The sequence below is a fragment of the Bubalus bubalis genome, chromosome 23, assembly GCF_019923935.1.
Source record: "Bubalus bubalis isolate 160015118507 breed Murrah chromosome 23, NDDB_SH_1, whole genome shotgun sequence".
Classification (NCBI taxonomy): Eukaryota; Metazoa; Chordata; class Mammalia; order Artiodactyla; family Bovidae; genus Bubalus; species Bubalus bubalis.
In genome coordinates this window covers 42,638,973-42,655,475 of record NC_059179.1, presented here as the reverse complement: position 1 = coordinate 42,655,475, position 16,503 = coordinate 42,638,973, and the positions used below count along the sequence as shown (strand labels likewise).

The following is a 16,503-nucleotide window of genomic DNA, read 5'->3' as shown; positions in this document are numbered from 1 at the left end:
ATGTGGTTTTGTTATGACTGGGAAGTAAAACTCCAGGTGAGTTTTTAAGATAATAGGATCTCAAAGAGAGTCTCTGCTCTGGGCAGGCAACTCTGGGCCACGCTTTTGGGAGCATTTGTTTGAGAAACACGGGAACTGGTTACTCCATTCACACTGGTCCCCTCACCCACCCACCAGTCAATCACTCATTTCTCCAATTAACATACACTGACCTTCTTCCAACATCCCCAGCGGGAAGAGCACTTCAAGAAATGGGAGACAGTAGAGTGAGTTGCAAAGACAGGAGAAGGTCCGTCTGGAGACTCTGGTTTTAATAAATGAGGGTGGCTGGGGAGCTGGCCAGGCTGTAGGGCGTGTGACTGTGTGTGTGTTTGGTCGGGGGAGAGGGGAGATTGGGGGTACATGAGGTAGGGGAGAATGGTGAGGTTAGCAGCAAAGCAACAAAGACAACCCTACACTTTTGCCAATTCTGTTTAGGCCCAGGGCAATTTTTTCCAGAATGCAGGCATATGTGGTAAAGGAGACTGAATACCTGATGTGGAGTCCAGAGGCCTGAATATTTGCCATGTGACTTTGGTTGAGGTACATGACCTTGATTTAACCTTCCCCTGAACCTCAGTTTCTTTATTTGTAAAACAGAGATCATAAAACAAGCCCTCCTGAGCTGGTAAGGATGGCGAGGGATAGTGGCTGGAAGGTGTCTAGAAAACCCTAGAAGGTGTCTAGAAAATGGGTTATGTCGGGATTAACGAGTCATGTCAGGATTGACCGCTTAAGGCAGGCTCTCAGGCAAAACCGTTCAAGAGACTCAAAGCACCTGGACTTGGAAAAAGCAGCAGGCTAAGATTACAATAAAGATCCAGTCAGTCTATCAACATATCATACTGGAAAGAAATTAGATTATTCCTCTCCCCAGAAAAATGACAGAGGAAACTTACTCAACTTTAATCCATAGCGGGAGAATCAGAGGAAATTATTGGAAAAAATAACTGGACTGAAGCTGACATTTGAAGATGGAACTGTAGATAAATTTGCTTCGTTAGTAAAACAATGAATATCAATTAATAAGTCCTTATTAAAATGAACAAATTCAATGGCACATGCCTGGTTCTAAAGCAAGGTTTCTTAACTTCAGCATTAATGACACTTTGTTCTGGAACATTCTCGGGGGGGCGGGGGGAAGGGGGCTGTTCTGGGTAGGGCAGGATGTTGAGCAACATCCCTGGCCCCCACCAACAAGACGCTAGCAGCGCCCCCTTGTGACAATCAAAAATGTCTCCAGTTCAGTTCAGTTCAGTCGCTCAGTTGTGTCCGACTCTTTGCGGCCCCATGAATCGCAGCACACCAGGCCTCCCTGTCCATCACCAACTCCCGGAGTTCACTCAGACTCATGTGCATTGAGTCAGTGATGCCATCCAGCCATCTCGTCCCCTTCTCCTCCTGCCCCCAATCCCTCCCAGCATCAGAGTCTTTTCCAATGAGTCAACTCTTTGCATGAGGTGGCCAAAGGACTGGAGTTTCAGCTTTAGCATCATTCCTTCCAAAGAAATCCCAGGGCTGATCTCCTTCAGAATGGACTGGTTGGATCTCTTTGCAGTCCAAGGGATTCTCAAGAGTCTTCTCCAACACCACAGTTCAAAAGCATCAATTCTTTGGTGCCCAGCCTTCTTCACAGTCCAACTCTCACATCCATACATGACCACAGGAAAAACCATAGCCTTGACTAGACGGACCTTTGTTGGCAAAGGAATGTCTCTGCTTTTGAATATGCTGTCTAGGTTGGTCATAACTTTCTTTCCAAGGAGTAAGGGTCTTTTACTTTCATGGCTGCAGTCACCATTTGCAGTGATTTTGGAGCCCCCAAAAATAAAGTCTGACAGTTTCCACTGTTTCCCCATCTATTTCCCATGAAGTGATGGGACTGGATGCCATGATCTTCGTTTTCTGAATGTTGAGCTTTAAGCCAACTTTTTCACTCTCCACTTTCACTTTTATCAAGAGGCTTTTTAGTTCCTCTTCACTTTCTGCCATAAGGGTGGTATCATCTGCATATCTGAGGTTACTGCCAAATATCCCCTGGGGGACAAAATCACCCCTGGTTGAGAATAACTGTTCAAAATCCTACTTGAAACGTGGTTTTCAATTCCCCCTAAGTAAGCGACTTCAATGATTCGCTAACTAGGCTACTCTCAGCACCTCTCTGTATGCAGCACTACCCCCCACCACCAACCTAGGTGCTTGGCCTCGAGGACATGCTGTAGAATAGACTAGCAGACTCCTCCTATCACTGGGCCAAGCCCCCTGGAGCACCCAGACATGCCAAAGCTGATTCTGCCTGTACAGGAAAGGTCTTGGGAGTGTCTGGCATGGTCTAACCATGAAGTGGGTGCCAGGGGTCCAGGAGTTTGGAGGGACCAGAACTGCCTTTGCCCTGGGCGGGGAGGTGAAGGTGATGAGATGGTTGGGAATGATGGTTTAATGGACCAGAATCCTCCTCCATTCCCTTATTCTACTCTCAGGCCAGAGCCACCTTCAGCGAGAAAGGTTCCTGAAGGGCAGGTCTGGTCTCAGTCGTCACCAAGAGAAGTGAGTCCACTCCTTTGTGACAGAAGCTGGCACATGGAATAGTCTGGAAGTCATGGAATAGTCAATTCCACAGGAGATGGACACTGTGTCCACTGCTGGGTCGCCCACCAAGCATCCATGAATGGGTGCTTGGCTCTTGATGATGGCTCTTGAAATTCTCAATAATTTTTGTAAAAAGATGCACATAATCATTTTTCACTGGGATCTGCAATTATTGCAACTAGACTAAGTCTTTTCACTTCAAACCTAGTAGTCTTTCCTAGAATGATTACTGTTGGCTTCTCAAACAGACACAAGAAGGATGGGGTTAGAGTTAGAGTGTCTAACTGAAGCTCTAATACTTTGGTCACCTGAAGAGCCGACTTACTGGAAAACACCCTGATGCTGGGAAAGATTGAAGGCAGGAGGAGAAGGGGATGACAGAGAATGAGATGGCTGGATGGCATCACCAATTCAACCGACATGAGTCTGAGCAAACTCTGCTGCTGCTGCTGCTGCTAAGTCGCTTCAGTCGTGTCCGACTCTGTGCGACCCCATAGGGCAGCCCACCAGGCTCCCCTGTACATGGGATTCTCCAGGCAAGAACACTGGAGTGGGTTGCCATTTCCTTCTCCAATGCATGAAAGTGAAAAGTGAAAGTGAAGTCACTCAATCGTGTCCGACTCTTCGCGACCCCATGGACTGCAACCCACCAGGCTCCTCCGTCCATGGGATTTCCCAGGCAAGAGTACTGGAGTGGGGTGCCATCGCCTTTTCCTGAGCAAACTCTAGGAGATGGTGAAAGAGGGAAGGGAGCCTGACCTGCTGCAGTCCGTGGGGTCACTAAGAGTCGGACACGACTGAGTGACTGAACGACAAGGTGAGTCAAGGAGAAACTGAGGAAGCGACTGGAAAAAAATGAAACATCAACTCTCGGGAAAGAGAGCCATTTACCGGAGCAGATGACGCCGGCGTCTTCCCCGGGCGCACAGTTGAGAATGAGCCAGCCGGCGTGGGAGCACTGCGCCAGGGACGACTGCACCCCAGAACACCGCCCCTGGTCCAGAAGAATGGGGCCGGCGCCCCGCCGAAGCGGGCCCCTCCGGGCGCCGAGACGGCCGCCCCGCAGCCCAGCGCCTGCACACCACCTGCGGGTCACTCTCGCACCACAGGTCGTCACACACCGTGCACCACACGTCGTCACACACCGTGCACCACACGCCTTCAAAATACACCTCGATGCGGCCAAAGCACCTTCCCTAACCTTCCACGAGCTGCACAGCGAGCCAGTCTTTGGGAGAAAGGCAGTCCCCCAGTCCCCGCCAAAGCGTTGGTGACCGGAGCCAACATCTCCCTCACCCCCGTCATCACCAGACAGAAACTACTGTTCATCAGGTGCCATCCGGGTTCTTGGCACAGGGCTAAGCCCTCTGCAAAGGACATCTCAGGACTTCCTGATTGCGGATTACTGTCCCCATTTTACCAAGGAGGAGGAAACAGGGACCGAACTGGAACCACAGCACATCCTGATAGCACCCCGGGGTCCTCCATCAGGTTGCTATAGGGTCCTCAGTTATGGCTGGGGTCATCCACTTGACTTCGGCTGGCCTCGTGGGGAACATCCGGCTTTGCTTTGTTTTTTTCAAAAGCACTTCCCATTCGATCCTCCCATCCCCACTGGCAAGAATATCTACATCTAAGAAGACAGAAGCTCTAAGCTCAGGGCTCCTTACTGTTTTAGCTTAAATATTTCTTGACTCTAGGATGCTTTGCACTGAGTCATTGCCAGCGTGGAGCCGAAGGTACCAGAAAAAAAAAAAAAAAAGCCCTTGCACAATAGACGCATGCACTGTGCTTTCCTCCGGGGCGCTGTGCCCCGCCCCGCCCCAGGCTGTACATCTTCGGGACAGTGTGGGACTCTCTCCCATCAGCTATCTCCTCCCCTTCACCTCTCCCGAGTACTTTGCTTGGGAACACCTCGCTGGCGCCTCCACTTCCCCAGGAGCAGGTAGGGGAGGGTCTCAGAGCGCCCAGCGGACTCTGGGTTTGCTTCTCCTCTCGGTAGCTGTGTGGCCTGTGTGGGCAGGTAACCTCCCACTCTGCTTGTCTGCAAAATGCGGATGCTGATAACAGTACCTGCCTCTAAGGAAATGAATGAACCAAGTATCCATAAAGGTCCAGGTACTGAATAGCCACTTGATGAACAGCAATTTTTATTATCTCCTCTTTACCCAGGAATGAGAGAGGCAACTAGACTGATAAAAGTTCCCAGGGCCGGCTGCTGACCTAGGGCCCTCAGCAGGTTGGACTCCCCAGCAGCACAGAGCTGCGCTTCTCCAAGTGTGGTCCTCACCAGCCCCCATCATTCGAATCTCTGGGGAAGCGGACCCCTGGAGCACACACCACGTCTGGGACTGGGGTCTGTAGTTTTGCATGTTCAACAAGATCTTGGGGGCGACTATGGTATATCCCGATATGTAAGAGCCCCTGAAATGGAGACCCTTAAGTGAATCTTTAATGTGTAAGAACCATGAAATGAGATAAAGATCTGAGTGCATTCCTAGCTTGTTAAGCAGAAGTAAAAATGGAGTGTCTTTATTTCCAGGGGAGAGCAGCTTGCCCTGCAGGGTGGGGACTACCCATCCCATCCCCAGGGGGTCTTCCGGGCTTCTCTGCATCCTCTGCCCTGCAGGGCCAAGCTCTTTCCTCCGGAGTTCCTGTCCACCCAGGCCACCATCTGGCTCTGACTCACCATCTCTCTGCTCCGCAGGTGTGCCCAGCATGGAGCTTCTCTTAGACAGTCTCTTCCACAGGTTTTCTCTGGATCCACTGCCATCCCCCTTGGAATAAACTGAGATGCATGAGCCGTGTTAGAACCTGAGTGTTCAGAACAGGGAGAGAGAAATAACCTCCCTGCAGAGATCATGGTCTGGCATCAGACAGCAGCTTCCAGGCCCCACTCCAATCCCACTGACACACAAGCTCAGCAGAGTGGGACCTGGGAATCTGAATTTTTATCAATCCCAGTGATTCTGTTGTTCAGCCAAGTTGGGAATGACTTTCTTACCTTACAGTGTATAGCTGGTCTGTTAACTATTACTTTTCATCAAATAAGTGTTTTCATCAGCTATTCCAACTTTTTGTCAATGTATTTTATTACATGTCTTTATCTATTCTGTAGTTATTCTGGAGGCATTTTCTTTAATTAAACTTTACATGTAAATTCAATCATGCTTCTTAGTTTTAACTGGATGTTTTCTAATATCTCCTGAGTTTGCCTTTTTACAATTGTTTCTCCCTTTTTTGCTTTTTAAAACATTTTTCTATTTTCATCTTCAACATAGATTTTTCTGTTGGCTGGGTTTTAAATTAATATTATTTAATTAATTTTACATTTTGCATTTGTCTTTTAAAAGCTTTGGTAAAGGATGAGCTATTTATCTGTTGCTCAACAAAAAGACCCCGCTCCAGTACTCTTGCCTGGAAAATCCCATAGACGGAGGAGCCTGGTAGACTACGGTCCATGGGGCTGCTAAGAGTTGGACATGACTGAGTGACTTCACTTTCACTTTTCACTTTCATGCATTGGAGAAGGAAATGACAACCCACTCCAGTGCTCTTGCCTGGAGAATCCCAGGGATGGGGGAGCCTGGTGGGCTTCCGTCTACGGGGTCGCACAGAGTCGGACACCACTGAAATGACTTAGGAGCAGCAGTAGCCACGAAAAGAAAGCAGTCTTGTTTTTCCTAACTCTTTCTGGTTAAGTACAATAACTTTGGTCTAACCATTGCTTTGACAAAACAAATAAGAAATATCTTCCAAAGTGGTCCCTTTGATAGATTTTTGCACCATGAGCATCTCTGTCAGCTGCCACCTCTCTTTCAGCCGTGTTCTGTAGACACACCCAAGGGCAAAGGCTGTGATGCTGTCAGGTCTGAGTAGATTCACAGCTGTTCATTTAAACTAGACAAGTCTAAGCTTCTGCGACCATACAGACATGCAGAGCCTGGTATCCGAGGCTGGGAAAAAATCTATATTCATTCACTATACAGGTTGAGCACTAGACCAGACAGGATGTAACCCACTGACTAGATATGTGGTTTGGGCTGCAAGACCTAAGAGAGGTCTCCCCATGGGGTGGAGAGACTTCTGGCAGTCAACGAAGTTGGTGTTGTTAATAATAGTTAACCCTTATTCAGCACCTACTATGTGCTGGCCATGGGGCTAAGCAATTTCCATGTCTTATTGAGAACGACTCTATTGTTTCTATTCCCACTGAACAGATTAGGAAATCAATGCAAGAAGAAGTCAAGTAACGTTCCCAGACCCCACAGCTAATAAGAGGCAATGCCAGGATTTGAGTTCCAGAATCTGGACATTTAGCCACTAAGTTCCCCAGGCTCTCATGCTCCCGGGCACTCCCGCTTCTTTCCTTTGACTCTTCTTTCCCTCCCACACCTCCCATCTTCTACCATCTGGTCAGGTCTTTCTCCCAATTATCCTTTCCCTGGTATGATTTTCCCTTATGTCTGCACAAAACTCCCTTTCCAAAGCACCTCCTCCACCCGTTGTCTCATTTTTTCAAAGAAGCCCTGTGAGTGTGCTGGGAAAGCCCAGCCAGGTGACTAGATTACAGATAGTCGTTCAAAAAGAAAAGAAGGAAAGAAAGCGGACTTTCTATTCCTACTGTCCAAACCCATGCCAGACACTTCTACTTAGGGTTTTTTTAAAAAAAAAAATGTGTGTGTGAACCACCATAATCAGTCTAAGAAACCAGTTCCCCTCATTCAGTTACTTCTCACTCTAGTCCATACTAAGTGTTTACTCATCTGAAAAGTCACTTTAGCATCACCCCTCAGCCTACTATGGATCTTCATCATCCACTGGATAAAATCCAGAATTCTGAGCCTCAATTTAAGATCCCTCCGTAATCAGATTCACAGCCTCCTTTCCAGCTTCTCACCTACGGACACAGTGTTCTCCTCTCCTCAGAAAGATGCTCCTTCTGCCCACCTCCATATGACTTTTCCTGACTTATCAAAATTCTCTGGAATGTCTTTACCCCCTCATATCAACATGGTATCCTGAGCAAGACCAATCTCAAATTGGAAACTCTTATAAAGTATTTCCTAGTTCCCTCAACTGGAAACCTAATTTCCCAAAGTACTTACGCTTAGTTCATTCAAGCTTAGCAAGCATCACTGAGTACCTTCTATGTGCCAAGCCCTCGGGATCCAACAGCAAATAATACTGTGTCAATAACTCACTGGCTGGCAACTAACTTGGGGCTACCTGTGTTCGTGTCTTATCTCCCCCAGCAGATTGGTGGGCCTGGATGGAAGGGACCATCCTCCCTGCACAGTGCCTGGAACCTACTGGACACTGCCAAATTGACTAGCAAATGAATTAATGGGGTGGGATGTCAAGCAGGCCCTGAAGAATGACTTGGCTAAATTTAGAGGAAGTGGGTAGATGGGTATGAGACTTTTTTTAAAATGTAGGGCTCAAAAGGGAGCCATCTGAGCCAAAACAGTGGCTGTGTTGGTTAAAAAATGGGCACAAGGAAGGACAAAGAGGAGGCTTTCATTTTTTAAGATTTTGAATCCTTGGAAGAGAAGTCCAGACTTTTTAAGTTGTCAGTGGAGGCACCATTTTGGGTTCTTGCTCAGAGAAAGGACATGACAAATAGCCCAGTGCAGGGGTAGCTAGAGGTGAGTGAGAGACAAAGGCGGGGAGAAAACCGGGGTGCAGATGACGCTAGTGGATAAGCCAGGAAACTCTGAAGGCTTGGGTTGTGTGTGATGGCGGCTCCAAGTATACAGAGGAGAGCAAACAAAATGTAAGATAGTGTTTCTGATGGTTAATCCTCCAGCAGCCTTCATCAGAATTACCTGAGAAACTGCTTAAAATAATGATTCCTAGGCCTTTTCTGTACAATTATGGCTCATATTTATATAAACATATTTATGTAAACTTCTCACGTGATAATTATAGACATGAAAATCTGTGACTTGGTTATCCATGAAAGATAGGAATTAGAAAAGAATGAAAATAGAGGTTGATGATGATTTCAATATTTTGAGGCAATCAGGTATTTGAGAGAACAATTAGCCCCCTTTTAATAAGGACTGAGTAAAAGAAAATATTTTGAATTGGGGAATACATATTAGATATTCTACCCAATAATATCTCAATGTTTTGCTTCCAAAAAAGAAAGAAATCAGGGACTCCCCTGGTGACCCAGTGGCTGAGACTCTGCGCTCCCATTGCAGGGGGCCCAGGTTTGATCTCGGGTTGAGAAACTAGATCCCGTGTGCTGCAACTTAAAAGATTCTCTATGCCACAACTAAGACGTGGCACAACCAAATAAATAAGTAAATTAAAAGAGAAAAAAGATAAAAAAATCAGCTAACATTGATTGAACACCTACATTCATTTATTCAAAGGTTAGCACTGGGTACCAGCTATGTGCCAAGGACTATTAGAGGCTTTTAGTATTTATCATGCAAATAATAAAGAAGGAAATGGCAACCCACTCCAGTATTCTTGCCTAGAGAATCCTGTGGACAGGAGAGCCTGGTGGGCTGCCGTCTATGGGGTCGCACAAGAGTCGAACAGGACTAAAGCAAGGATGGTCAGAGTAGGTCTTAGGAGAAATTAACATTTGAGAAAAACTTGCAGGCAGTAAGGAGTAAGACTTGCTGATATGTGGGGAAGACTGCCAGGCAGAGAGAGCGTCCAGGGCAAAGCCCCCCCTGGCCTGCCCACCATGTTCCCGGGGGGGGCAACGGAAGGACTGAGGAGCCTGAACAGAGAAGCATGAGAAGGAATGAAAAGAGTTGGGGATGGTAACCAGGGAGCAGGCCTTCGAGGGCTTTGCTGGCCTCTGACCTTTACTCTTAGTGAGACAAGGAAGCTTTGCAGGGGTTGGAGCAGGAGACTGACACGATCTGACTTGAGTTTCAGAGGATCACTCTGGCTGCTGTGTTGGGAACTGACTTGGGAGAACGGGGTGGAAGCCGGGAGACCAGTCACAGTGACTGGAGAAATCAAGGCAGAGGAGGTGGGGGCCCCATCTAAGATGAGACAGTGAGTCAAGGTGGGATGATAAGAAGTGACTAGACGGTTTCCTGGAGGATTGGGTAAAGGCTGTGGGAGAAAGCAGAGTCAGGGACCACTCAGGGGATTTGCTCTGAGTGTGTGGGTGGAGCACACCACCATCTGCAATGAGCTGGCTGCAGGGCTGAGTGCTGTCCATGATTTACTCTTTTTTCCTTTGGCTACACCGTGCAGCTTGCAAGATCTTGGTTCCTGGACCAGAAACTGAATCCAGGCCACCGCAGTGAAAGCCTGGACTCTTAACCACTGGACCCACCAGAGAATCTTTTCAGAAACTCTGTGAACTGGGTGCTCTCTCTCTTCTTATTTTATCAGTGGGGAAGTTGAGACTGTAAGAGGTTATGTGACCACACAACTCCTTACTAGTGGAACCAAGTTCTAAATGTGGATTATGTGGTATCTTAGCCTGCTCTGGACTAAATTTTGTTGACATTTTGTTTCTATTCATTCTTCTAAAATCCTGTTCTTCCAGGTTTGAGCATCTGCAGCTATATAAACATATCGGTGAAATTTAAGTCTACATCTTCACTACCAGAGAAAGATAAGTGGTCTTGGAATGTCATTAGACAGGACCATGAATCACTGTGCATGTAAAGGAAGGGCATGATTAGCAGCTCAACCATTAAGGGATTTGATGTTTAATCAGGCTGAGAATCAAAACTTTCCAAACTCCATTTGCAAGGTGGTTTTTAGGGACTATTTTGTTAAAATATTTCACTTGGATTGTGTTGATCAGGTGAAGTCAACACAGGGAACAATCACATTTTCAGAAATAGCCTTGCTTTCTCTGGCAGTCAACAATTTGTCCTTTGTCTTCATCTTTTCCTCATGAATCACCCTAGTATCAACCAAACTCCAGTGGCTTGCAGTCCCCAAATCCCTCCTGATATCGAGGAGGACTGCCCTGAACTGCAGTTGTGTTTCTGGGTGGTTGTTCTCAGATGCTCTCACTGGCCCCATTGTCTGCCTGTCTCTTGTGCAATCCACACGAGGAGCCTGGCAAAGCCTGTAGGACCATATCAGCCACTAATCCATGTGCCCCTGGAGACTCAGGGGCACCTCCCTATAAACTGTAGGGTGAGGTGCTCATCCTGAGGGAGAGGATAAGCCCAGCTAAAAGGCTTGGAGGAGGGAGCGCAGATAAAGGAGGAGCCAGAGGTCTGGGAGAAAGTGGCCATGGTGTAAACCATACCGGCAAGTGGTGTCTGTAATATCCACTGAGCCTCTCAAATATCCTTAGATGTGAAGCAACACAGGGGCAACAACCCCATGATGTTACTGTCTTTATTTTGAGAAGATCCAGTAAGCAGATACCAGTAGAGCGTATAGACATGATTTGCAAGCATTCCTGCTCATCGTTTGTTCATTCATTTGTTCAGACTACTTATGGAGAGCCCTCTATTGTGTCAGGAACTGCGCTAAGAAATGGGTTCATAAATGTGACAATGTGTTACCCTCAGTGTGACAAATAGCACTGACATTTGGTGGTGAGTTTTCAAATTTCAAGGAAAGCAAGATAAGACAGAAGGAGACAAGAGCTGAATATTGTTGTAACCAGGTTGTCACATGGACTTCAGTCTGCCAGGCTCCTCTGTCCATGGAATTTTCCAGGCAAGATACTGGAGGGGGTTGCCATTTCCTTCTCCAAGGGTTCTTCCCGACCCAGGGATCGAACACAGGTCTCCTAAGTTGCAGGTAGATACTTCACCATCTGAGCCACCAAGGAAGCCCAGTTATCACAATGCCCAATTCAATGTAGTAAATAGCCCTCCTCTGGCTGATTTTTTTCATGGATACTTGGTTTTTCAATGTGATGGGAAGTGGGGGATGTGGTTAGAATTGAGGCTGATCTTTATTCCCAGGGACTCATTCTCTGCTTTTCTCAACACATTATTAAGTAGTTATTGGGGTGTAGTCTTAAGAAAATCACCTGATTTTAAGATGGCATTTTTTTTTCCAGTTCCCAGAAATTATTAAACTTGCTTATGCCAGACTGGGGATTGTCTTTCTATTTTCCCCTTGCCTCTTTCATGTCCATCCTAAATCCTTCGGGCATCTGATTCCAGGCACATTAAATCATATGCACGTCTGCTTCCTAAGAGTAGCAATATACTTCAAGCCAGGCCCTGGGCGCAGGGCTCACTGAGCCTCGTTCCAGACTGGTCCAGGGGTCACTTTCAGTCCTGCCTGTAACTATATTCTCAAAGGCAGTACTTGTTACTTTCAGCACCATCAAAGTCAGCATCATCTTCACCACAATTGTAGCAAATAAGAATTGAATTTTCTCAGAAATTTCCAAATATGTTTCAGAAAGCCCCATTTTCCCACCTACATTCAGTTTAGTTCATGAATCTCCAGAGCACCTACCTGCTTAGTATTGATGTGCTAGAAGAAAAGAACTCCTTTTGTGCTATGCATATTGATAATATTAAATCAGTTAATTAAATTGAAACCTAGAATGAAATACTGAAAGGGAAAATTCTTGGTTTCTTGGGGAATGGAAATATCATGGTAAAATGTTAAAATCGAAATCTCATAATCTATATAGTCATCTTTCATCAGCTTACAATGTGCAACTTAGAATTTGCAGCCTCTATAACATTTAATCTTGAACGAGCATGTACCTGAGACACTCTTTCAAGGAACTTACAAACGTTATTTCTTAAATCTCCCCAACAATGAGGGAGTGAATGAGTGAAAATCACTCAGTTGTGTCCAACTCTTTGAGACCCCATGGACTATAGAGTCCACTCCAGGCCAGAATACTGGAGTCGGTAGCCTTTCGCTTCTCTAGGGGATCTTCCCAACCCAGGAATCCAACCCAGGTTTCCCACATTGCAGGCAGATTCTTTACCAGTTGAGCCACAAGGGAAGCCCACAAAACAACAATACAATGAATATTGAATCTCCCCAACAATGCAGTGAATTATCCCCTTTTTGCGGGAGAACAAATAGCAGCATGGAGAGATGAAAAACCTCGCTCAAGTTCAGATGGTGAGGAGTACAGAATTATGCAGACCTTACTGGCTTTAAATAAGCTGTAGTTCCAGACTCATACCTCCTCAGGCATATACGTGAGAAATAAGGCCCAGAAGCCCAAAGGATTAAAACACTCACTCAATATCTTAACACACTAATGTGTTTTAATAAATAATGTTTTAGTGTCTGAAATAAACGTATCTATACAATTACTTAAAAAATAAAAAAAGAGTATAAACTTTACAATCAAACATTATTCTGTGCTTGGTGTTATGTTTTTCTTTAAAATTAATGATAATTATATTCTAGCTATTAGTTGGTCAAGAGTATTTCCAAATTTCCATTTGTTAGTATAAATGGGAAAGCTAAATAGTAAAGAACTTTAGTATTTCTCCCCGGAGCCACAAAATAATGATAAAAATAACTGAAATTATATAGATATTTTAAACTACTTTAATTCTAAAGTAAATTAAAATTTCTTGAAGAGGGCTAGATGTGGAATACAGATTAAGACTAAGAAAGTAAAATTTATTTGGAAAGACACAGGTTTTCAAATTAGAAGACTTCATGAGTCTAGTCCAGATAATTTTGTGCCAAGTCCAATACTTCAGACTAAGATATTATTTTACTTTACATTTTTAACTCCATTCAGCAACAGTAAAGAAATCATGGCAATAATTCAGTACCTCTAGAGCTAAATAGGGCTTCCCTGGTGGCTCAGTGGTAAAGAATACGTCTGCCAAGCAAGAGCCTGGGGTTCAATCCCTGGGTGGGGAAGATCCCCTGGAAAAGCAAATGGCAACCCCCTCAAGTATTCTTGCCTGGGAAATCCCATGGACAGAGGAGCCTGGCAGGCTATCGTTCATGGTGTTGCAAAAAGGTTAGACATGATGTAGTGACTAAACAACAACAAAAAAGCAGTGATATCAATATAGAAGCCAAATAACATTTTCAAAACTCCTATTTAATTATCCTGCAGACAAGTATTTCTCCATTATCTATTTCTCCCCCAAATCCTAAAAACAGAGCCATGGACTTAAAGAACAAAAAAATTGGCCAGTGCCTTGTCCATGGAAAAGAAAAAATCTTACAGAAAAGATTCGATGCAACTTCCCTTACTCAATCATGATTATGCATTTGGTTACTATTCCAGCACCATCTCAATGGTGGTTGGATTGTGTTGAACAGTGAAGTTCTGTTTGTCTGGATTTAATGCTAAGCTTTCTTCCAGTGGGCTGGTGAACTATGTGCAAATTACCATCCTTTCCCTTTCAAGCTTGGAACAGGCAGGAGCAAAACAGCCTGGGGGCATCAGCTCTGGTACCTGTTTCTTGTAGAATAACAGTCTGGAAGAGCAGCAGCCAAAGGAGGAGGACTGGGCGGCCCATGTTGGGAAGGCTTCCAGCTCCTGGGAAACATGGAGTTTCAGCTTTATATGCTCTCAAGTCTCCCCTGAGGCGGGTGGCGGGGCGGGCAGTGCAATCTGATGCTCTTTTCAGACTTGGATTGGCAGGCTTTTTGTTGTGGCATTTGGTGTGTATCTGCAATGGGGAAAGGGTGATTCCATTACTAGAGGCATTTCATGGAACCATTGGGAGGTGAAATCAGAGAGAAGAAAAAAAGACAAATTGTGTCCTGATGTCTGGCTATGCAGGTGGACCTTCTAGCTTCTAATCAGGAGAGAGAGACCACCAGAAGCCCTATATATCAATGAAGGTATCGTTTCTTTGGCAGGTGACAGTTCCTAGTAGAAGCTGCTGACATCTGCTCATCTTTCAATGCCCACATCTACCCCTCCTCCTTTTTTTTTTTTTGAGTTTTCTCTTCTCAATTGCTTCCCTTGTAGCTTAGCTGGTAAAGAATCCACCTGCAGTGTGGGAGATCTGGGTTCAATCCCTGAGTTGGGACGATCCCCTGGAGAAGGGAAAGGCAGAGACATTACCTGGCTAACAAAGGTCTGTCTAGTCAAGGCTATGGTTTTTCCTGTGGTCATGTATGGATGTGAGAGTTGGACTGTGAAGAAAGCTGAGTGCTGAAGAATTGATGCTTTTGAACTGTAGTGTTGGAGAAGACTCTTGAGAGTCCCTTGGACTGCAAGGAGATCCAACCAGTCCATTCTGAAGGAGATCAGCCCTGGGATTTCTTTGGAAGGAATGATGCTAAAGCTGAAACTCCAGTCCTTTGGCCACCTCATGCGAAGAGTTGACTCATTGGAAAAGACTCTGATGCTGGGCGGGATTGGGGGCAAGAGGAGAAGGGGACGACAGAGGATGAGATGGCTGGATGGCATCACTGACTTGATGGACGTGAGTCTGAGTGAACTCCGGGAGTTGGTGATGGACAGGGAGGCCTGGCATGCTGCAATTCACGGGGTCGCAAAGAGTCGGATACGACTGAGTGACTGAACTGAACTGAACTGAACCAACTCCAGGATTCTGGCCTGGAGAATTCCATGGATTGTATAATCCATGGGGTCACAAAGAGTCAGACATGGCTAGGCGACTTTCACTTCCCTTCTCAATTTCATTCTCAAATTGCATTCTCCACTCTTACGTCACTCAAAACATTCCACATTGTAGTTGCTACTGTTTTGGTCTTGTTTTCCCCATTAGCTTGTAAATTCTCTGAGGGCAAGACTTCTCTTTTTATTATTTATATCCTATTTATAATATCACTGACTTTATCGCCTAGTGTGATGCCTTGGCCTGAAATACTTGCAGAAGTTTGAAGTACTCACTGATATCCGATGTTGTTCAAATTATTGCTTCCTTAACAGGTATTTTCTCTCTGCTTAGATCATTGACTGATAGTAACAAATTATCCAATAATCTCAATGAATTCTCTCTTCTGAGCCTTGGGGTACAACAGTCTTCATCTGACATTGTGTTTATTTATTTATTTTTGGTTGTGCTGGGTCTTCATTGCTGAGTGCAGGCTTTCTCTAGTTGCAGCAAGCAGGGCCTACTCTCCTGTTGCAGAGCACGGGCCCTTGGGCACGTGGGCTCAGTAGTATTGGTGCATAGGCTTAGCTGCCCCGTGGTATGTGGAATCTTCCCAGACCTGGAATCAAACCCATGTCCCCTGCATTGGCAAGAAGATTCTTATCCAATATGCCACCAGGAAAGTCCCGTAACAGTCTTCGGGCAGAGAACATATCTTCTGGAGGAGGTGTCTAGCTCTAGGAAATGGAAGGAAGTGTTTTACCAACCAAATACTCCAATATAATATTACTCATCAAGATGATTCCTCAAGCTGGGTGAATCCAATGTATTATTTATTTATTTTTGTTCATGTCACCTTTTTCCAGAAAAAAAAAAAACCCAACCTAAGGCTGATATAAAAATGCACAAAAATTTCAAAAAGATGAAAAAAGAAGAAGAAAACTAAATGAGTCTGGAGTAAAGCAAAAATTAAAAATAAGTCTAGGAAAATAACCGGAAGCCAAGAGAAGATGTGGAAAGCACCAAAATTGACTAAAACAATAAATCTGAAAAGGGCATTTGCTACATAAATAAAGTAAGAGTCGAGTAACCCCTTATGTTTCCTAGTATATACTGATCATGCTGAGTGTTTCACATTCATTACTTAATTCTTTTAAGAGTTCTGTGAGTAAGGAGAACAGATATTCTTCTCTCCATTTTACAGATGGGAAAACTAAGGTAAGGAGAAATGGATTCTCATGCCTGAGGTCAGCTGGTGAGGCAAGGAAGCTGTAGGATGAGGACCTAGGTCGGCTGGCTCTTGTGTTCTCTGTCCCTGTGTCCTGAAAAGGCCGTGTGAGACTGGATGGGCACTCTCTCTCTTCACAATGTATTAGAATTTTATTATAATTTATGAGAT

The 16,503-nt window shown here is 45.2% G+C and overlaps 1 protein-coding gene across 1 annotated transcript in view; it reads right to left on the bottom strand.

The window, feature by feature from the left end:
* Nucleotides 1-14,051, bottom strand: part of LOC123327546 (deleted in malignant brain tumors 1 protein-like) — a 109,011-nt gene extending 94,960 nt beyond the window's left edge. Inside the window, 5 exon segments of the mRNA XM_045164112.1 lie at nt 3,520-3,651; nt 3,654-3,701; nt 3,704-3,856; nt 5,318-5,416; nt 13,988-14,051. Coding sequence (XP_045020047.1) covers nt 3,520-3,651; nt 3,654-3,701; nt 3,704-3,856; nt 5,318-5,416; nt 13,988-14,051 — 496 coding nt within the window.
* Nucleotides 14,052-16,503: the final 2,452 nt, after the last annotated feature.